At 51.8% G+C, this 24278-nt stretch overlaps 1 protein-coding gene across 1 annotated transcript in view; it reads left to right on the top strand.

Moving 5' to 3' along the window:
* Positions 1-24008, top strand: part of LOC141074916 (C-type lectin domain family 2 member G-like) — a gene marked incomplete at its 5' end in the record, with an annotated part of 86130 nt that extends 62122 nt beyond the window's left edge. The window contains one exon of the mRNA XM_073562225.1: positions 23827-24008. Coding sequence (XP_073418326.1) covers positions 23827-23935 — 109 coding nt within the window. The remainder of the gene's footprint in view (positions 1-23826) is intronic.
* Between the last annotated feature and the right edge of the window lie 270 nt (positions 24009-24278).

Below are 24278 nucleotides of genomic sequence, written 5' to 3'. Positions count from 1 at the left end.
CAGCCGACCCAGCAGGGACTGCATCTGTTGGAGGGTATTTTTTGAGGAGGAAGGAGCAGAGTTTAGAATTTTTGGGGGGCTGACTAACAAAAATCGTCGAGGTAGTGAATTAGCGAATTGCTGCCTGTTTAATAACAGACTACCCAGTTCAGGAAAGTACTAAATAGCTTGAAATAGTGACATGAAATGAAACATTCCATGGGCCGGCACATATCAAAATAATAGTGCTGGTCCACCTTGCAAACTGATAGTTGGAAGCATTCGGGGTGTACTGGTAATAGAGTCGGCATTCCACCTATGTCAGATTTTGCTAGCAGGGGACCGGGCCCAGCTGTACGGACAAATTCTACCGCCTTGTCAAACCACGCGTATGTGACGGAAGCTTCCTCTGGGGGTATAGTGTCGGTAACCGATTCGCCTTTTGAGTGTGACAAATGATGTATCTAATATATAAAGCTCAAGTGTGTATGTGTATGTATGTATGTATGTGTGTGTGGTGTGTATGTATGTGTGTGTGTGTGTGTGTATGTATGTATGTGTGTGTGGTGTGTATGTATGTGTGTGTGTGTGTGGTGTGTGTGTATGTATGTGTGTGTGTGTATGTGTATGTATGTATGTGTGTGTGTGTGTGGTGTGTGTGTATGTATGTGTGTGTGTGTATGTGTATGTATGTATGTATGTGTGTGTGTGGTGTGTGTGTATGTATATGTGTGTGTGTATGTGTATGTATGTATGTGTGTGTGGTGTGTGTGTGTGTGTGTGTGTGTGTATGTATGTGTGTGGTGTGTGTGTGTATGTATGTGTGTGTGTATGTGTATGTATGTATGTATGTATGTGTGTGTGTGTGGTATGTGTGTGTATGTATGTGTGTGTGTGTGGTATGTGTGTGTATGTATGTGTGTGTGTGTGGTGTGTGTGTGTGTGTGTGTATGTGAGTATGTCCGGGATAGGCATCCGCACCGTCGCAGCTACAGCCACAAAATTTGGCACAGTCACACGTCTGGACCCCGAAAGTGTCCCAGGCTATGTTGTAAGGCGAAATTTTAACCCCGCGCGTTCCAATTCACCAAAAATGTTGCCCCTGTCTACATACTGGGGAAAAAGTGTGTGCGTGTCAAGCCTCGCCCCTCATTATGATGTCATAATGCCCCTATTTGCATACTGGGGAAACAGTGTGTGCGTATCAAGCCCCGCCCCTCATTATGATGTCACAATGGTTGCCATGGCGACGCTGATGTCATCATAGGTTGCAAGCCCCGCCGCTCATTATGATGTTATAATGGTTGACTATGGGATGGAGGATGTGTGATGGGTATATGGGCACTGGACTATGGGATGGAGGATATGTATGATGGGTATATGGGCACGGGACTATGGGATGGAGGATGTATGATGGGTATATGGGCACTGGACTATGGGATGGAGGATATGTATGACGGGTATATGGGCACGGGACTATGGGATGGAGGATGTGTGATGGGTATATGGGCACGGGACTATGGATGGAGGATGTGTGATGGGTATATGGGCACTCGACTATGGCATGGCAAATATGTATGATGGGTATATGGGCATGGGACTATGGGATGGAGGATGTGTGATGGGTATATGGGCACGGGCCTATGGGATGGAGGATGTGTGATGGGTACATGGGCACGGGCCTATGGGATGGAGGATAATTATAATTTGCTATAACTAACCACAGTTAGTTACTGTGCCTGGGAAGCGCCGGGCTCTTCAGCTAGTTAAATTATATTTTTTCCGATTCCTATTTTGGAATAATGCCTAATAACAAGATTCTGATATTTTGGAATGGCCACGATTGAAAGAGGCCTGCTATTCTACCTAGATCAACTTTCTTTTCGATTTTTTTTTTTTGGTGCAATATTGCGGGCGATTCGCGAGCGGGTTTTAGGTTATCCGTCAGGGCTGGTGTTCAACTGAATTTGAAGGGGATAAGAAAACCATCCGTAAAGCAGGAGTGTAATTGCCATGCCGGGGTTTTGAGACTTCGAGTGGTTGTAGATGTAAAGGGGGGGCTCCTTTTGTGACAGCATCAGTTGTAGCCACACATCTGACGCTTTATCTCCCCAAACCATTAATAATCTCATTTTTCTGTCTTCTGAGCTCTTCCTCAGGGACCTATATTCCACCATCCACTGAGTCCACCTCAGCATAGCTGACCATACACCACATCTGTTGCCTTTACCCCCAGCCAAGATCGGGCTGCAGGGTCAGGCGCCTGCGGAACTCCTCGTCATACCGCTGCTAGGCAAAATCGCCATGCGATGTATGCGAATTAAATATCAGATCTTGAAGCAGCATTCTGAATGCTTCAGTTGGGACCGCATAGTTGCGTTAAGTGTTGAATTAACTCCTTAATCGCTGGGGCTAGCTCATTCTCCCTTGTGCTAACCCCGTTCCTCATTGATTCATCATTGGCTTTGGAACACTCATCGCTGTGTGATGCAGGAGGAGTGACAACTGATGCTGGAGGAACCCCGGCTCCCGCTGACACAGGAGGAGTGATATCCCAGGATGGAGGACCTCCAGTTCCCGCTAGGGCATTGGTCTGGTTATTGTGTTGGCCGGAATCCCTGGGAGATTGGGAAGCGTCTCCCCGGCTGATAGGCAAAGTTGGAGCACGTGACCGCTGTCAAATGTCGTGCGCTCGAGCCTGAGTGAAACCAAGTGATGGTGGAACTCCGGCTCCTTTTTGGGCGTTGGCCAGGTGGTCGACTTGGCTGGAGGCCCTGGGAGATGGAATTGGGACTCTCCGGCCTGCAGCCCCTGATGTAGCAGGTGAATGCCATTTATCGTGTGCCCGAGGCTGTTTAATGGGACTCTGTGATGCGTCGTACCACTCAGATCTGGATGGGGGATGCCATCCAGAGGACCGAGATTTGTGGTGGTTCCTATGTGAGCGGTGTCTGCGGTGGTAATGGGAGGAACGTCATTTAGAGGGACAGCGGGAATGATAGCAGGAATCATCAGAGGAGGATGGGGAGGACCTGCAGCATCTATGCCTACGTCCGCTATGGCTTTTGGGTTTTTTGGGGTCATTAATATCTTTAAAAAAAAGGGGGGGTCAATGGGTGGTGATTTAGCTGTAACACTGTTAGTTAAGTGTGCTGTTAAACATGGAAGGTGGGATTATATAATTATATTCTATTTTATGGGATGTGTATGGGAGGACTGGGGCTGTTAATGTCTAAGCTTTATTCGCTGTTTGGAGAATGATTCGGGGTGATGGTGTATGGATGGTGATTAGTACAGTTACTAGCTTTCTATTGCTACAAGAATGATGCAGGTGGAGGGCGCGCTCATCGTTCCGTTGGACTGATCAGCGCAATCCAAAACTGCAGTGAAGGACCTCTACCGTGTCTCTCCGTCCCTCTGTGTCGGTAGTAAGGTTGCGCCAGCAGGAGGGGCGGAGTTGACGTGGCAGGACCTGACCCGGAAGCAGTGGCATAACTACAAAGTTATGGGCCCCAGTGCGAACTTTCAAATGGGCCCCTCCCAATGCCAAAATACACGCACATCTCCGCTCTGTACACCTCATACACGCGCGGCTCCGCTCCATACACACCGTACACACACGGCTCCTCTCCGTCCACCTCATACACATGCGGCTCCACTTCGTACACACGCGGCTTCTCTCCGTACACCTCGTACACACACGGCTCAGCTCTGTAAACCTCGTACACACGTGGCTTCTCTCTGTATACTTCGTACACACACGGCTTCTCTCCGTACACCTCGCACACACGCGGCTCCGTTCTGGACACCTCGCACACACGTGGCTCCGCTCCGTACACCTTGTACACACGTGGCTCTGCTCCATACACCTCGTACACACGCCGCTCCGCTTCGTACACCTTGTACACACACGGCTCCGCTCCGTACACCTCGTACACACGTGACTTCTCTCCGTACACCTCGTACACATGCGGCTTCTCTCCGTACACCTCGTACACACGCGGCTCCGCTCCATACAACTCGTACACATGCTGCTCCGCTTTGTACACCTCGTAAACATGCTGCTCTGCCCCGTACACCTCGTACACGCAGTTCCGCTCCGTACACCTCGTACACACGTGGCTTCTCTCCGTACACATCGTACACACACGGCTCCGCTCCGTACACCTCGTACACATGCGGCTCCACTCCGTACACCTCGTACACACGCGGCTTTTCTCCGTACACCTCGTACACACGCGGCTCTGCTCCGTACACCTCGTACACACACGGCTCCGCTCCGTACACCTCGTACACACACGGCTCCACTCCGTACACCTCGTACACACACGGCTCCGCTCCGTACACCTCGTACACACACGGCTCTGCTCCGTGCACCTCGTACACACGCTGCTCCGCTTCGTACACAGGCGGCTTCTCTCCGTACACCTCGTACACACGCGGCTTCTCTCCGTACACCTCGTACACACGCGGCTTCTCTCCGTACACCTCATACACACGCGGCTTCTCTCCGTACACCTCATACACACGCGGCTCTGCTCCGTACACCTTGTACACACGCGGCTCCGCTCCATACACCTCGTACACACGCGGCTCCGCTTCGTACACCTTGTACACACACGGCTCTGCTCCGTACACCTCGTACACACGTGACTTCTCTCCGTACACCTCGTACACATGTGGCTTCTCTCCGTACACCTCGTACACACGCGGCTCCGCTCCGTACACATGCTGCTCCGCTTTGTACACCTCGTAAACACGCTGCTCTGCCCCGTACACCTCGTACACGTGGTTCCGCTCCGTACACTTCGTACACACGTGGCTTCTCTCCGTACACATCGTACACACACGGCTCAGCTCCGTACACCTCGTACACACGCGGCTCCACTCCGTACACCTCGTACACACGCGGCTCTGCTCCGTACACCTCGTACACACACGGCTCCGCTCCGTACACCTCGTACACACACGGCTCCGCTCCGTACACCTCGTACACACACGGCTCCGCTCCGTACACCTCGTACACACACGGCTCTGCTCCGTACACCTCGTACACACACGGCTCTGCTCCGTGCACCTCGTACACGTGGTTCCGCTCCGTACACTTCGTACACACGTGGCTTCTCTCCGTACACCTCGTACACACGCGGCTTCTCTACATACACATCGTACACACGCGGCTTCTCTACGTACACATCGTACACACACGGCTCCGCTCCGTACACCGTACACCTCGTACACACACGGCTCTGCTCCGTGCACCTCGTACACACGCTGCTCCGCTTCGTACACAGGCGACTTCTCTCCGTACACCTCGTACACATGTGGCTTTTCTCCGTACACCTCATACACACGCGGCTCTGCTCCGTACACCTTGTACACATGCGGCTCCGCTCCATACACCTCGTACACACGCGGCTCCGCTTCGTACACCTTGTACACACACGGCTCTGCTCCGTACACCTCGTACACACGTGACTTCTCTCCGTACACCTCGTACACATGTGGCTTCTCTCCGTACACCTCGTACACACGCGGCTCCGCTCCGTACACATGCTGATCCGCTTCGTACACCTCGTAAACACGCTGCTCTGCCCCATACACCTCGTACACGTGGTTCCGCTCTGTACACTTCGTACACACGTGGCTTCTCTCCGTACACCTCGTACACACACGGCTTCTCTCCGTACACCTCGTACACACGCGGCTCCGCTCCGTACACCTCGTACACACGCGGCTCCACTACATACACCTCGTACACACTCGGCTTTTCTCCGTACACCTCGTACACACGCGGCTCTGCTCCGTACACCTCGTACACACGCGGCTCCACTCCATACACCTCGTACACACGCGGCTTTTCTCCGTACACCTCGTACACACGCGGCTCTGCTCCGTACACCTCGTACACACACGGCTCCGCTCCGTACACCTCGTACACACACGGCTCCCCTCCGTACACCTCGTACACACGGCTCCGCTCCGTACACCTCGTACACACACGGCTCCGCTCCGTACACCTCGTACACACACGGCTCTGCTCCGTGCACCTCGTACACACGCTGCTCCGCTTCGTACACCTTGTACACACGCGGCTTCTCTCCGTACACCTCATACACACGCGGCTCTGCTCCGTGCACCTCGTACACACGCTGCTCCGCTTCTCACACCTCGTACACACGCGGCTTCTCTCCGTACACCTCGTACACACGCGGCTTCTCTTCGTACACCTCGTACACACACGGCTTCTCTCCGTACACATCGTACACACACGGCTCCGCTCCGTACACCTCGTACACATGCTGCTCCACTCCGTACACCTCGTACACACGCGGCTTTTCTCCGTACACCTCGTACACACGCGGCTCCGCTCCGTACACCTCGTACACACACGGCTCCGCTCCGTACACCTCGTACACACACGGCTCCGCTCCGTACACCTCGTACACACACGGCTCTGCTCCGTGCACCTCGTACACACGCTGCTCCACTTCGTACACAGGCGGCTTCTCTCCGTACACCTCGTACACACGTGGCTTCTCTCCGTACACCTCATACACACGCGGCTCTGCTCCGTACACCTCGTACACACGTGACTTCTCTCCGTGCACCTCGTACACATGTGGCTTCTCTCCGTACACCTCGTACACACGTGGCTCCGCTCCGTACACATGCTGCTCCGCTTCGTACACCTAGTAAACACGCTGATCTGCCCCGTACACCTCGTACACGTGGTTCCGCTCCGTACACTTCGTACACACGTGGCTTCTCTCCGTACACCTCGTACACACACGGCTTCTCTCCGTACACATCGTACACACACGGCTCCGCTCCGTACACCTCGTACACACGCGGCTCCACTCCGTACACCTCGTACACACGCGGCTTTTCTCCGTACACCTGTACACACGCGGCTCTGCTCCGTACACCTTGTACACACACGGCTCCGCTCCGTACACCTCGTACACACACGGCTCCGCTCCGTACACCTCGTACACACACGGCTCTGCTCCGTGCACCTCGTACACATGCTGCTCCGCTTCGTACACCTTGTACACACGCGGCTTCTCTCCGTACACCTCATACACACGCGGCTCTGCTCCGTGCACCTCGTACACACGCTGCTCCGCTTCTCACACCTCGTACACACGCGGCTTCTCTCCTTACACCTCGTACACACGCGGCTTCTCTCCGTACACCTCGTACACACGCGGCTTCCCTTCGTACACCTCGTACACACACGGCTTCTCTCCGTACACCTCGTACACACGCGGCTCCGCTCCATACACCTCTTACCCATGCGGCTCCACTCCGTACACCTCGTACACACGCGGCTTTTCTCCGTACACTTCGTACACACGCGGCTCTGCTCCGTACACCTCGTACACACACGGCTCCGCTCCGTACACCTCGTACACACGTGGCTTCTCTCCGTACACCTCGTACACACACGGCTTCTCTCCGTACACCTCATACACACACGGCTCCGCTCCATACACCTCTTACACATGCGGCTCCACTCCGCACACCTCGTACACAGGCGGCTTCTCTCCGTACACCTCGTACACACGCGGCTTCTCTCCGTACACCTCGTACACACGCGGCTCCGCTCCGTACAACTCGTACACATGCTGCTCCGCTTCGTACACCTCGTAAACACGCTGCTCTGCCCCGTACACGCGCTGCTCCGCTCTGTACACCTCGTACACACACGGCTCTGCTCTGTGCACCTCGTGCACATGCAGTTCCGCTCCGTACACCTCTTACACACACGGCTCCACTCCGTACACCTCGTACACACGCGGCTTTTCTCCGTACACCTCGTACACACGCGGCTCTGCTCCGTACACCTCGTACACACACGGCTCTGCTCCGTACACCTCGTACACACACGGCTCCGCTCCGTACACCTCGTACACACACGGCTCCGCTCCGTACACCTCGTACACACACGGCTTCTCTCCGTACACCTCATACACACACGGCTCCGCTCCATACACCTCTTACACATGCGGCTCCACTCCGCACACCTCGTACACAGGCGGCTTCTCTCCGTACACCTCGTACACACGCGGCTTCTCTCCGTACACCTCGTACACACGCGGCTCCGCTCCGTACAACTCGTACACATGCTGCTCCGCTTCGTACACCTCGTAAACACGCTGCTCTGCCCCGTACACGCGCTGCTCCGCTCTGTACACCTCATACACACACGGCTCTGCTCTGTGCACCTCGTGCACATGCAGTTCCGCTCCGTACACCTCTTACACACACGGCTCCACTCCGTACACCTCGTACACACGCGGCTTTTCTCCGTACACCTCGTACACACGCGGCTCTGCTCCGTACACCTCGTACACACACGGCTCCGCTCCGTACACCTCGTACACACACGGCTCCGCTCCGTACACCTCGTACACACATGGCTCTGCTCCGTGCACCTCGTACACACGCTGCTCCGCTTCGTACACAGGCGGCTTCTCTCCGTACACCTCGTACACACGCGGCTTCTCTCCGTACACCTCATACACACGCGGCTTCTCTCCGTACACCTCATACACACGCGGCTCTGCTCCGTACACCTTGTACACACGCGGCTCCGCTCCATACAGCTCGTACACATGCGGCTCCGCTTCGTACACCTTGTACACACACGGCTCTGCTCCGTACACCTCGTACACACGTGACTTCTCTCCGTACACCTCGTACACATGTGGCTTCTCTCCGTACACCTCGTACACACGCGGCTCCGCTCCGTACACATGCTGCTCCGCTTCGTACACCTCGTAAACACGCTGCTCTGCCCCGTACACCTCGTACACGTGGTTCCGCTCCGTACACTTCGTACACACGTGGCTTCTCTCCGTACACCTCGTACACACACGGCTTCTCTCCGTACACATCGTATACACACGGCTCATCTCCGTACACCTCGTACACACGCGGCTCCACTCCGTACACCTCGTACACACGCGGCTTTTCTCCGTACACCTCGTACACACGCGGCTCTGCTCCGTACACCTCGTACACACACGGCTCCGCTCCGTACACCTCGTACACACACGGCTCCGCTCCGTACACCTCGTACACACACGGCTCCGCTCCGTACACCTCGTACACACACGGCTCTGCTCCATACACCTCGTACACACACGGCTCTGCTCAGTGCACCTCGTACACGTGGTTCCGCTCCGTACACTTCGTACACACGTGGCTTCTCTCCGTACACCTCGTACACACACGGCTTCTCTCCGTACACATCGTACACACACGGCTCCGCTCCGTACACCTCGTACACACACGGCTCTGCTCCGTGCACCTCGTACACACGCTGCTCCGCTTCGTACACAGGCGGCTTCTCTCCGTACACCTCGTACACACGCGGCTTTTCTCCGTACACCTCATACACACGCGGCTCTGCTCCGTACACCTTGTACACATGCGGCTCCGCTCCATACACCTCGTACACACGCGGCTCCGCTTCGTACACCTTGTACACACACGGCTCTGCTCCGTACACCTCGTACACACGTGACTTCTCTCCGTACACCTCGTACACATGTGGCTTCTCTCCGTACACCTCGTACACACGTGGCTCCGCTCCGTACACATGCTGCTCCGCTTCGTACACCTCGTAAACACGCTGCTCTGCCCCGTACACCTCGTACACGTGGTTCCGCTCTGTACACTTCGTACACACGTGGCTTCTCTCCGTACACCTCGTACACACACGGCTTCTCTCCGTACACCTCGTACACACACGGCTTCTCTCCGTACACCTCGTACACACGCGGCTCCGCTCCGTACACCTCGTACACACGCGGCTCCACTCCGTACACCTCGTACACACGCGGCTCCACTCCGTACACCTCGTACACACGTGGCTCCACTCCGTACACCTCGTACACACGCGGCTTTTCTCCGTACACCTCGTACACACGCGGCTCTGCTCCGTACACCTCGTACACACACGGCTCCGCTCCGTACACCTCGTACACACACGGCTCCGCTCCGTACACCTCGTACACACACGGCTCCGCTCCGTACACCTCGTACACACACGGCTCCGCTCCGTACACCTCGTACACACGGCTCTGCTCCGTGCACCTCGTACACACGCTGCTCCGCTTCTCACACCTCGTACACACGCGGCTTCTCTCCGTACACCTCGTACACACGCGGCTCTGCTCCGTGCACCTCGTACACACGCTGCTCCGCTTCGTACACCTCGTACACACGCGGCTTCTCTCCGTACACCTCGTACACACGCGGCTTCTCTCCGTGCACCTCATACACACGCGGCTCTGCTCCGTGCACCTCGTACACACGCTGCTCCGCTTCTCACACCTCGTACACACGCGGCTTCTCTCCGTACACCTCGTACACACGCGGCTTCTCTTCGTACACCTCGTACACACGCGGCTTCTCTCCGTACACCTCGTACACACGCGGCTCCGCTCCGTACACCTCGTACACACGCGGCTCCGCTCCGTACACCTCGTACACACGCGGCTCCGCTCCGTACACCTCGTACACACGGGGCTCCGCTCCGTACACCTCGTACACACACGGCTCTGCTCCGTACACCTCGTACACACACGGCTCTGCTCCGTACACCTCGTACACACACGGCTCCGCTCCGTACACCTCGTACACACACGGTTCCGCTCCGTACACCTCGTACACACACGGTTCCGCTCCGTACACCTCGTACACACACGGCTCTGCTCCGTTCACCTCGTACACACGCTGCTCCGCTTCGTACACAGGCGGCTTCTCTCCGTACACCTCGTACACACGCGGCTTCTCTCCGTACACCTCATACACACGCGGCTCTGCTCCGTACACCTTGTACACACACGACTCTGCTCCGTACACCTCGTACACACGTGACTTCTCTCCATACACCTCGTACACACGCGGCTCCGCTCCGTACACATGCTGCTCCGCTTCGTACACCTCGTAAACACGCTGCTCTGCCCCGTACACCTCGTACATGTGGTTCCGCTCCGTACACTTCGTACACACGTGGCTTCTCTCCGTACACATCGTACACACACGGCTCCGCTCCGTACACCTCGTACACACGCGGCTCCACTCCGTACACCTCGTACACACGCGGCTTTTCTCCGTACACCTCATACACACGCGGCTCTGCTCCGTACACCTTGTACACACACGGCTCCGCTCCGTACACCTCGTACACACACGGCTCCGCTCCGTACACCTCATACACACATGGCTCTGCTCCGTGCACCTTGTACACACGCGGCTTCTCTCCGTACACCTCATACACACGCGGCTCTGCTCCGTGCACCTCGTACACACGCTGCTCCGCTTCTCACACCTCGTACACACGCGGCTTCTCTCCGTACACCTCGTACACACGCGGCTTCCCTTCGTACACCTCGTACACACACGGCTTCTCTCCGTACACCTCGTACACACACGGCTCCGCTCCATACACCTCTTACCCATGCGGCTCCGCTCCAAACACCTCTTACACACGCGGCTTCTCTCCGTACACTTCGTACACACGTGGCTTCTCTCCATACACCTCGTACACACACGGCTCCGCTCCATACACCTCTTACACACGCGGCTCCACTCCGCACACCTCGTACACAGGCGGCTTCTCTCCGTACACCTCGTACACACGCGGCTTCTCTCCGTACACCTCGTACACAGGCGGCTTCTCTCCGTACACCTCGTACACACGCGGCTTCTCTCCGTACACCTCGTACACACGCGGCTTCTCTCCGTACACCTCGTACACACGCGGCTCCGCTCCGTACAACTCGTACACATGCTGCTCCGCTTCGTACACCTCGTAAACACGCTGCTCTGCCCCGTACACGCGCTGCTCCGCTCTGTACACCTCGTACACACACGGCTCTGCTCTGTGCACCTCGTGCACATGCAGTTCCGCTCCGTACACCTCTTACACACACGGCTCCGCTCTGTACACCTCGTACACTTGCAGCTCTGCTCCGTACACCTCGTACACACGCAGCTCTGCTCCGTACACCTCGTACACAAGCGGCACTGGTTCGTACATCTCGTACACACATGGCTCCGCTCAGTACACCTCGTACACACGCAGCTCCGCTCTGTACACCTCGTACACACGCAGCTCCGCTCCGTACACCTCGTACACACGCTGCTCCGCTCCGTACACCTCGTACACACGCTGCTCCGCTCCGTACACCTCGTACACACGCTGCTCCGCTCCGTACACCTCGTACACACACTGCTCCGCTCCGTAACCCTCGTACACACACTGCTCCGCTCCGTACACCTCGTACAAACGCTGCTCGGCTCCGTAACACCTTGTACACACGCTGCTCCGCTCTGTGCACCTCGTACACACGCGGCTCCGCTCCGTACACCTCGTACACACGTGGCTCCGCTCAGTACACCTCGTACACATGCGGCTCCGCTCCGTACACCTCGTACACACGCAGCTCTGCTCCGTACACCTCGTACACACATGGCTTTGCTCAGTCGCGTGTGTACGAGGTGTATGGAGCGGAGCAGCGTGTGTACGAGGTGTACGGAGCGGAACAGCGTGTGTATGAGGTGTACGGAGCGGAACAGCGTGTGTACGAGGTGTACTGAGCGGAGCAGCGTGTGTACGAGGTGTACTGAGCGGAGCCGCGTGTGTACGAGGTGTACTGAGCGGAGCAGCGTGTGTACGAGGTGTACTGAGCGGAGCCATGTGTATAAGAGGTGTACGAAGTGGAGCCGCGTGTGTACGAGGTGTACTGAGACACCTCGTACACGTGTGGCTCCGCTCCGTACACCTCGTACACACGCTGCTCCGCTCTGTAACACCTTGTACACACGCTGCTCCGCTCTGTACACCTCATACACACACGGCTCCGCTCTGTACACCTCGTACACATGCAGCTCCGCTCCGTACCCCTCGTACACACGCGGCTCCGCTTCGTACACATGCTGCTCCGCTCCGTACACCTTGTACACACGCTGCTCCGCTCTGTGCACCTCGTACACACACGGCTCCGCTCTGTACACCTCGTACACATGCAGCTCCGCTCTGTACACCTCGTACACACGCAGCTCCGCTCTGTACACCTCGTACACACGCAGCTCCGCTCCGTACACCTCGTACACACGCTGCTCCGCTCCGTACACCTCGTACCCATGCTGCGCCGCTCCATACACCTCATACACGCAGCTCTGCTCCGTACACCTCGTACACAAGCGGCACTGGTTCGTACATCTCGTACACACATGGCTCCGCTCTGTACACCTCGTACACATGCAGCTCCGCTCCGTACACCTCGTACACACGCAGCTCTGCTCCATACATCTCGTACACACATGGCTCTGCTCAGTACACCTCGTACACACGCGGCTCCGCTCTGTACACCTTGTACACACGCTGCTCCGCTCTGTACACCTCGTACACACACGGCTCTGCTCTGTACACCTCGTACACATGCAGTTCCACTCCGTACACCTCGTACACACACGGCTCCGCTCCGTAAACCTCATACACACGCAGCTCCGCTCTGTACACCTCGTACACACGCGGCTCTGCTCCGTAGACCTCGTACACACGCAGCTCTGCTCCGTTCACCTCGTACACACGCTGCTCCGCTCCATACACCTTGTACACACGCAGCTCCGCTCCGTAACACCTTGTACACACGATGCTCTGCTCTGTACACCTCGTACACACGCTGCTCCGCTCTGTACACCTCATACACACGCGGCTCCGCTCTGTACACCTCGTACACATGCATCTCCGTACACCTCGTACACATTCTGCTCCACTCCGTACACCTTGTACACACGCTGCTCCGCTCTGTGCACCTCGTACACACGCGGCTCCGCTCTGTACACCTCGTACACATGCAGCTCCGCTCCGTACACCTTGTACACACGCCGTTCCGCTCCGTACTCCTCCTACACATGCTGCTCCGCTTCGTACACCTCGTACACACGCTGCTCCGCTTTGTACACCTCGTACACACGCGGCTCCGCTTTGTACACCTCGTAGACACGCGGCTCCGCCCGTACACCTCGTACACACGCGACTCCGCTCCGTACACCTCGTACACACGCGGCTCCACTCCGTACACCTCGTACACACACTGCTCTGCTCCGTACACCTCGTACACACACTGCTCTGCTCCGTACACCTCTTACACATGCTGCTCCGCTTCGTACACCTCGTACACACGCTGCTCCGCTTCGTACACCTCGTACACACGCTGCTCCGCTCTGTACACCTCGTACACACGCTGCTCCGCTCCATACACTTCGTACACACGCGGCTCCGCTCCGTACACCTCGTACACATGCTGCTCCGCTCCGTACACCTCATACACACGCGGCTCCGCTCCATACACCTCGTACACACGCTGCTCCGCTCTGTACACCTTGTACACACGCTGCTCCGCTCCGTACACCTCGTAGACACGCGGCTCCGCCCGTACACCTTGTACACACGCGGCTCCGCTTCGTACACCTCGTACACACACGCGGCTCCACTTCGTACACACGCTGCTCCTCTCCGTACACCTCGTACACACGCGGCTCCGCTCCGTACACCTCGTACACACGCGGCTCCACTCCGTACACCTCGTACACACACTGCTCTGCTCCGTACACCTCTTACACACGCGGCTCCGCTCCATACACCTCGTACACATGCTGCTCCGCTCCGTACACCTCGTACACATGCTGCTCCGCTGCGTACACCTCGTACTCTCAGAACCAGAGACTCTTTACAAAACCACTGCCAGGAACACTCTAGCTGTCAGATCATGACTTCATGACAAGGGACACAGATTTGACATTCTACAGGATGCCAGCTTAGGGGACCAGGGCCCCGGCTGAAAGAATACAGATCTGCTCCATTGACCAAAGATAAAGGAGACTGAGGCTGGCAATGAGCGTTTTGTGTGTTGGACTCCGCTTTCTCAAGGGGAATGCAGTAGCGGTAACCAATAGGACCTTTTTGTTTCCACGGCAGCCGGTAAGGTGACCGGTCACATGGTCCATATGGACCTATAAGGTGGCTCTAATTGCACATGCGCGCGCCGCACCCTCCGACTCCAGCAAGCACGGCCACAGTCATCAAGCATTAGCACGCATGCACAAGGGGCGCGAACAAGTCACAGCCGTCGGTCATATGCAGGAGGCATAAAGACCCCAGGCCGCATGGCGCTCACACGCACCACCAACTCAGGTGACGGGACAACCCCAAATAAGAAGACAAAATGACAAGTGGTCCAAGAGAACATTCCCCTATAATATAGAGCAATGTGGAAAACGTGATGGAATAGAGGCATGTGACTTGGGTGGAGTGACCCATGATCCCAGAGAGCATGGAGTATATAGGTATAGACACAGCTGGCGTAGGAGGCGCTATTAACCCCTAGTTGGATACACCCATACTCTGACATGGGCAGTTACACCTAATGTTCTGGCTGGATCTTAGCTTCGTCTGCCATTTTGTTTATACCCGATAAAGGCGGCTAGCGGAAGCATGATGATGATGACTAAAGGAACAGAACCGTCTCTGGGGCAGTGGGAACAATTCGCCTCTGTACTATTCGAATTAATCCAATAAAAAGGGTCCATAGATCAAATAGAAATAATGATGTGACGGAATCATGGAGTCCAGAGCAGAGGGAGGAATGGAGCGAGCATGTCGGCCATCGCGGAGGTTTCCAGGCTCTTCTGGGATGTCTTCTCTAGATCTGAGATTCTCAGGACACGGCGGCTTTTTAGCTGGAGCAAGTCTTACATTTCCTGTACATTTTGGATAAAATTCACTAGCACAGCACTGAGCTACCCGAATGGTGTCAGCCAGTTTGGCTGCCATGAAATAATACTATAATGAACCCCCTAGAGTGTGTCAATCACTGTGTCTCCACCTATAGATGGGATCATAACATTCTCCTCCATAGTGTCCATTCACCTTGTCCGTTTCTGGTGACCATGCAGACAGTGGCTCAGCAGCCATGATGGCCGCCTGAATCACTCATGAAAATATTGGTTCTGCAGAGGTTGAAGGAGAGATTGTAACTGAGTCCACGCTGTGCTCTGCTGTGCTGCTCAAAATTGTGCTATGCCGTACTGTGATGTGTTAAGCTCTGCTGTGCTAAGCTGTGTGATCTAGTCAGTGTGCTTGCAGTAGCCTGACCCCAGAGTTTTTGTTCATACATTGGAATAGCCCTCAGTTGTGTGGCATGCAAGAGGTTAATAGAGAATGTGCCGATAATTCCCATCGCGACCAATGATGTGAACGGCTCCATTACGTCACTGGCCTTACAATGGGTACGGAAAGTATTCACACCCCTTTACATTTTTCACTTTTTGTTTCATTGCAGCCATTTGGTAAATTCAAAAAAGTTCATTTTTTTTCTCATTAACCCTTTCGCACCAGAGCCTGTTTTAACTCTAGAACACATCAACAGATCCCGGTAATTCTGACATTGTTTTCTCCTGACATATTGGACTTCATGCTAGTGGGAACATTTCTTTGATATGACTTGCATTTATTGGTTAAAAAAATGGAAATTTGGCGAAAATTTTGAAATTTTCGCAATTTTCAAACTCTTAATTTTTATGCCCTTAAATCAGAGAGTTATATCGCACCTCATAGTTAATAAATAACATTTCCCACATGTCTACTTTACATCTGCACAATTTTGGAAACAATTTTTTTTTTGTTAGGAAGTAATAAGGGTTAAAAGTTGACCAGCGATTTCTCATTTTTACAACACCATTTTGTTAGGGACCACATCATATTTGAAGCCACTTTGAGGGGTCTATATGATAGAAAATACCCAAAAGTGACACCATTCTACAAACTGCACCCCTGAAGGTGCTCAAAACCACATTCAAGAGGTTTATTAACCCTTCAGGTGCTTCACAGGAATTAATGGAATGTGGAAGGAAAAAAATAAACATTTACTTTTCTTTCACAAAAATTTTCCTTTAGACCTAATTTTTTTTTACTTTCGCAAGGGTAACTGGAGAAAATGGGCCATACATTTTGTTTTGCAATTTCTCCTGAGCATGCCAATACCCCATATGTGGGGGTAGACCACTGTTTGGGCGCATGGCAGAGCTCTGAAGGGAAGGAGCGCCGTTTGATGCAAAATTGGCTAGATTTGACATCGGGTGCCATATCACGTTTGGAGAGCCCTGTGTGCCTAAACAGTGGAAACCCCCAACAAGTGACACAATTTTGGAAACTAGACCCCTTAGGGAACTTATCTAGATGTGTATTGAGCACCTTGAACTCACAGGTGTCTCACAGAAGTTTATAACGCAAAGCCGTGAAAATTAAAAAAAAAAAACATTTTTCACATATAAATTGTTTTAGCTCCATATTTCGCATTTAAATTAGGGTAACAGGAGAAATTGCTCCACACAATTATTGAGCAATTTCTCCTGAGCACGCCGATACCCCATATGTGGGAGAATACTACTGTTTGGGCGCATGGCAGAGCTCTGAAGGGAAGGAGCGCCATTTCACTTTTGGAATGCAAAATTGGCTGGAATCGATAGCGGACGACATGTTGATTTTGTAGAGCCCCTGATGTGCTTAAACAGTGACCCCATTTTGGAAACTAGACCCCAGGGACTTGAAAGAATTTGATAATATTGAGCCATCAAAATTAAAAAAGAAAATATTTTTACCACAAAAATGATATTTTAGCCCCCCACTTTTTTATTTTCATAAGGGTAGCAAGAAAAAATGGACCCCAAAATTTGTTGTGGAATTTCTCGAGTATGCCAATACCCAGTATGTTTTGGAAAACTACTGTCTGGGAGCACGGCAGGCCATGAAAGGGAAGGAGCGCCATATTACAGTGCAGGTTTTGCTGCATTGGTTTGAGGGGACCATGTCACAATGGCAGAGCCCCTGAGGTGCCAGAACAGCAGAAACCCTCATAAGGCCTCTTTCACACTTCAGTTTTTTGTGTCAGATAAAATCCGCCAAAAAGGCGGAAAAGCGGATCCGTTGCTAACTGATGTGAACGGATGCCTTTCTCCGGGCATGCGCAATGGAAAATGCAGATCCTACAACCAAAAAAAGTTGCAGGGTCCGTCCAGGCATGCCGGCGGACGTTAAAAATGTGGCAAATCCTCACAAAAACGGATCCAACGGATGGCCATCCGTCAAGATCCGCCAGTAATGCAACTCAATGGGGAAAAAAACAGTTCCTCATAAAAAAATGGCGGATCCGTTTTTTTCAAAACCTGGCGGATTTTGACTGATGGTCAAAAACGGAAGTGTGAAAGAGGCTTTAGTGACCCCATTTTACAAACTACACCTCTCAGTGAGTTCATCTAGGGGTGCAGTGATATACTGACACCACAGGTGAGTCACAGAATTTGATACCATTGGGCAGTGAAGATAAAATAATTACATTTTTAACACAAAAAAAATTGTTTTAGCCCCAGATTTTACATTTTTGCACCGGGAAATGGGTAAAAATAGTTCCAAAATGTGTTACACAATTTCTTCTGAACTTGGCAATACCCCATACGTGGCTGTACAGTACTGCTTAGCCATACAGAGAGGCTCTGGAGGGAAGGAGCGCTACTTGACTCTTGGAGAACAAATTAGTTTCCAAACTATATAAAGAGCCCCTAAATGCCAGAAAAGCAGAATCCCCCCTCAAGTGACCCCAGTTTGGAAATTACACCCCTTTAGGAATTTATCTACAGATGTAGTGATGATTTTGACTCCATGGGTGTTTTCCAGAAACAAGCAGCAGTGGATGTTGCCTAGTGAAAAATGCAAACTGCCGTTGTAGTGACCAATACGCTGTAGTGCCCAGTACGCTGCAGTGACAAGTACATTATGCCCAGCCCGTGCTTCTGGATACATGCACCCATAAATTAGGAGGGCTCTCATGACTACAGAAATGCCAAATGTGGATGATATATGTCGTTTAGGTACAACTAGCTGAAGAGCCCGGCGCTGCCCAGGCATAGTAACTAACTGTGGTTAGTTATAACAAATTATAATTATCCTCCATCCCATAGTCCCGTGCCCATATACCCATCACACATATCCTCCATCCCATAGTCGAGTGCCCATATACCCATCACACATCCTCCATCCCATAGTCCCATGCCCATATACCCATCATACATATTCTCCATCCCATAGTCCCATGCCCATATACCCATCATACATATCCTCCATCCCATAGTCCCATGCCCATATACCCATCATACATATCCTCCATCCCATAGTCGAGTGCCCATATACCCATCACACATCCTCCATCCCATAGTCCCATGCCCATATACCCATCATACATATTCTCCATCCCATAGTCCCGTGCCCATATACCCATCATACATATCCTGCATCCCATAGTCCCTTGCCCATATACATATCCTCCATCCCATAGTCCGGTGCCCATATACTCATCACACATCCTCCATCTCATAGTCAACCATTATGACATCATAATGAGCGGCGGCAGGGCTTGCATCCTTTGATGACATCAGCGTCGCCATGGCAACCATTGTGACATCATAATGAGGGGCGGGGCTTGATACGCACACACTGCTTCCCCAGTATGCAAATAGGGGCATTGTGACATCACAATGAGGGGCGGGGCTTGACGTGCACACACTTTTCCCCCCAGTATGTAGATAGGGGCAAAATTGTTTGGTGAATTGGAACGTGCGGGGTTAAAATTTCGCTTCACAACATAGCTTAGGACGCTCTCAGGGTCCAGACGTGTGACTGTGCCAAATTTTGTGGGTGTAGCTGCGACGGTGCGGATACCTATCCCGGACATACAAACAAACATACACACACACACACATACACACATACACACTTTGAGCTTTATATATTAGATGGGGCTCAGAAGGGAGGGGGGCATTTGAATTTGGGAGGGCAGAATTTCTTTTGGCGGATGAGGAGCCATTTAGCTTTTCCAGAGACTTTGTGCTCCTAGTAACGTGGAAGCCTCCTATATTTCCGCTAACAGATGACAGACCTGAATGGGGACTTCCTTTTTTTGTGGATTGAGTTGAAGCTTTTATTGGGAACATTTTACATAATGTTTGGGATCACAGTTATCCGGCGCTCTACGCTGAGCACTTACTTTGGGGTTTCCATCTAAATCTCTGAGTGACGTGACAGATGAAACCCCCGAGGGATCCATTCACTATAATAAGGCAGCAGAGTTACTCTGGACTCCGTCTGGCCTCTGTACAGAGGTGTCCTTCTTTTCAGAGGTGCACAAAACTAGCTGACTGCGCTTTTTTGTATGACTAAAAAGACTGACACCGCCAGATCACAGGTCTAATGGCGTCCATAGTGTTTCCATTTGCCTCATTTTAGGGAATCTTCCGCCGGGGGTTCCGTCTGAATCACGTATTTCAGAGATTTACACAGAAACCCCGGTGGAAGCGCTCAGTGCAGAGCGCAGGATAAATGTGCGCCGATCCTTACTGCGATCTTTGGGAGGCAGAATGAAAAAACCAATAGCATGAGTAGAATTAGTTTTATTTATTTTTTATACCGTTCCTCATGCGGTATAAGCGATTAGGTGACGTTATTCTTTGGGTCGATGCGATTACAGCGATACCAGATATATCAGGTTTTTATGTTTGGCAGCTGTCACACACTAAAAGACGCTTTTTACTGCAAATAATAGTTTTTGCATCACCACATTTTGAGAGCTATAATTTTTCCATATTTTGACCCACCGAGTCATGTGATGGCTTGTTTTTTGCGGGACGAGCTGACGTTTTTATTGGTACCATTTTCGAGCACATGAAAACTTTTGATCGCTTTCTATTCCGATTTTTGGGAGACAGAATGATCAAACACCAGGAATTCAGGATTTTTTTTTTTAATGACGTTCTGTGTGTGGTAAAATTAATAAGGCTGCTTTATTCTTCGGGTCAGTATTATTACAGTAATAGCACATTTATATTTTTTTTACGTTTTGCCGCTTTTTCGCAATAAAAACTATTTTATAGAAAAAAAATTGTTTTTGCATCACTTTATTCTGAAAGCTATAATCTTTTTTTTTTTTCCGCTGATGACGCTGTATGGCGGCTTGTTTTTTTGCGGGACAAGATGTCGTTTTCATTGCTACCATTTTTATTTTGATATGACTTTTTGATCGCGTTGTATTCTACTTTTTTTTGGCAACATGAAAAAGCAAAGGTTTTTCCTCTTTTTTTTTTTTTTTTTTACGATGTGCACCGAAGGCGTGAACAAGTGTGACCATTTTATAGGTTGGCTCGTTCCGGACGCGGCGATACCAAATGTGTACTTTTTTTTGTTTTTAAAAATCTATACTGTATATGTATTTATTGGTTTAATATTTTGTGATTTATTTTTTTTTTAAATAGTTTTACAATTTTTTTTTCCTTTTTTTTTTTTTTTACATTTTTTACTTAGTCCCTGTATGGAACTTCAATTTTTATTTGTCTGATCATTGGTCTCTTACAATGCAATACATATGTATTGCATTGCAAGAGACCGGTCAGTGCTGCACAGGCAGATCGCTTGTTAGCCTCACCTGCAGGCTGAGCCTAACAAGCCACCATAGCTGACAGACCCGGAGGACATCATGTGACCTCCGGCTGCCAGGACAACGTAGATCTGATCACGGGGGGCGTTGGAGAGGTGAATATAGCAGGGGTCTCCTCCTACTGTTATCCTATAAATGCCGCGAACGCGGCATCTGGAAGATAGCAAAGGGTTAACATCATTGGGACCTCATCTAATCAGGTCCCGATCATGTCAACTGTCAGAGCAACGGCTCTGCACATAAATCGCAGCGCTTGCAGGACCCTGGGGGTCCTGAGCGCTGCGAGACCATCCACCGTAGACAAACGTCGGTGCTGCGCAAAGTCCTGCTAGTGCCGACGTATATCTACCATGGGCGGTCACGAAGAGGTTAATGTGCACTCTGCACCCCATCTTGACTGAAAAAAAAACAGAAATGTAGAAATTTTTGGAAATGTATTAAAAAAAAGAAAAACTGAACTCTCCCATGTCATAAGTATTCAGCCCCTTTGCTCAGTATTGAGGAGAAGCACCTTTTGAGCTAGTACAGCCATGAGTCTTCTTGGGAATGATGCCACAAGTCTTTCACCCCTGGATTTGGGGATCCTCGGCCATTCTTCCTTGCAGATCCTCTCCAGTTTCGTCAGGTTGGATGGTGAACGTTGGTGGACAGCCATTTTCAGGTCTCTCCAGAGATGCTCCATTGGGTTTAGGTCACGGCTCTGGCTGGGCCAGTCAGGAATGGTCACAGAGTTGTTCTGAAGCCGCTCCTTTATTTTAGCTGTGTGCTTAGGGTCACTGTCTTGTTGGAAGGTGAACCTTCGGCCAAGTCTGAGGTCCAGAGCCCTCTGGAAGAGGTTTTCATCCAGGATTTCTCTGTACTTGGCCGCATTCATGTCTCCTTCAATTGCAACCAGTCGACCTGTCCCTGCAGCTGAAAAACACCCCCATAGCATGATGCTGCCACCACCATGTTTCACTGTTGGGATTGTATTGGGCAGGTGATGAGCACAGATACCACTTAGAATTATCACCAAAAAGTTCTATCGTCGTCTCATCAGACCATATAATCTTATTTCTCATAGTCTGGGAGTCCTTCATGTGATTTTTAGCAAACTATGGGGCTTTCATATGTCTGGCACTGAGGAGAGGCTTCCTTCGGGCCACTCTGCCATAAAGGCCCGGCTGGTGGAGGGCTGCAGTGATTGTTGACTTTGTGGAACTTTCGCCCATCTCCCTACTGCATCTGTGGAGCTCAGCCACAGTGATCTTGGGGTTCTTCTTTACCTCTCTCACCAAGGCTCTTTTCCCATGATTGCTCAGTTTGGCTGGACGGCCAGGTCTAGGAAGACTTCTGGTGGTTCCAAACGTCTCCCATGTAAGGATTATAGAGGCCATTGTGCTCTTAGTAACCTTGAGTACTGCAGAAATTCTTTTGTAATCTTGGCCAGATCTGTGCCTTGCCACGCCACAATTCTGTCTCTGAGCTCCTTGGCCAGTTCCTTTGGCCTCATGATTCTCATTTGGTCTGACAAGCACTATGAGCTGTGAGGTCTTATATACACAGGTGTGAGGACTTGATTTGTAAAGGCAATCAGTGTAATTACACACAGCTGGACTCCAATGAAGAAGTAGACCCATCTCCAGGAGGATCACAAGGAAATGGACAGCATGTGACTTACATATGAGTGTCTGAGCAACGGGTCTGAATACTTATGGCCATGTGAGATTTCGTTTTTTCTTTTTTAATAAATTTGCTAAATTTTCTACATTTCTGTTTTTTTCAGTCCAGATGGGGTGCAGAGTGTACATTAATGAGAAACAAATGATCTTTTTTGAATTTACCAAATGGCTGCAATGAAAGAGTGAAAAATTTAAAGGGGTCTGAATACTTTCCGTACCCACTGTATATTGTGTGCAGCGTTTAGCGAGATAAGTGTCTTCAGCTGCAGTAATACAGTGATGTGAGCAGGAGGAGAACTCACTGCACTCAGAGAAGAAAAGCAGTAATGGATACAGAAGAGTACAGGAGCTGCCAGCACAGAAATCGTCATACAGATGCAGCGATCATCACACGGGCGCAGCGATCATCACACGGACACAGCTGATCGATCACCAATGTGATCGGCGTTCTTTCTGTGCAGCACCTGCACATTGGTGGGATGACTCCAGCAGCAGCGCATGCTGCGGGTTGTGCACCCCAGATCTAGAGTCTGTTGTTTCATACTAAAAATGTCTTCTTATCTGACTATTCTGTGTTCACATTGCTCTGATGAAACGTCTCTGACTCTTGTCTTATGTAGAACTGTCACTGAAGGACGAGGATCCTGCGCAAAGTTCAGTGGTGGCAAACTCATCTTAGACAGCTGCCTTCAGGAACTGCACTGGATCTGCGAGAAGAAGCCTCAATAAGATCAACACATTGATTACATCCCTCCAGACTGTCATCATGCATGAAGATAATAAAAGTGCAATGTATAGCTTCCACCGTGTCCTCTCCTCCTCTCTATACTCCTGAGCACACACGGTCCATAGCTTCCACCATGTCCTCTCCTCCTCTCTATACTCCTGAGCACACACGGTCCATAGCTTCCATCATGTCCTCTCTTCCTCTCTATACTCCTGAGCACACACGGTCTATAGCTTCCATCGTGTCCTCTCCTCCTTTCTAGACACCAGAGCACACACGGTCTATAGCTTCCATCATGTCCTCTCCTCTCTATACACAGAGCGCACACAGTTCATAGCTTCCATC

The sequence above is a fragment of the Dendrobates tinctorius genome, unplaced genomic scaffold, assembly GCF_039654945.1.
Source record: "Dendrobates tinctorius isolate UK_male_01 unplaced genomic scaffold, ASM3965494v1 ptg000342l, whole genome shotgun sequence".
Lineage (NCBI taxonomy): Eukaryota > Metazoa > Chordata > Amphibia > Anura > Dendrobatidae > Dendrobates > Dendrobates tinctorius.
Note: the sequence above shows the minus strand (reverse complement) of the source record. Positions and strands in the feature narration are given on the sequence as shown.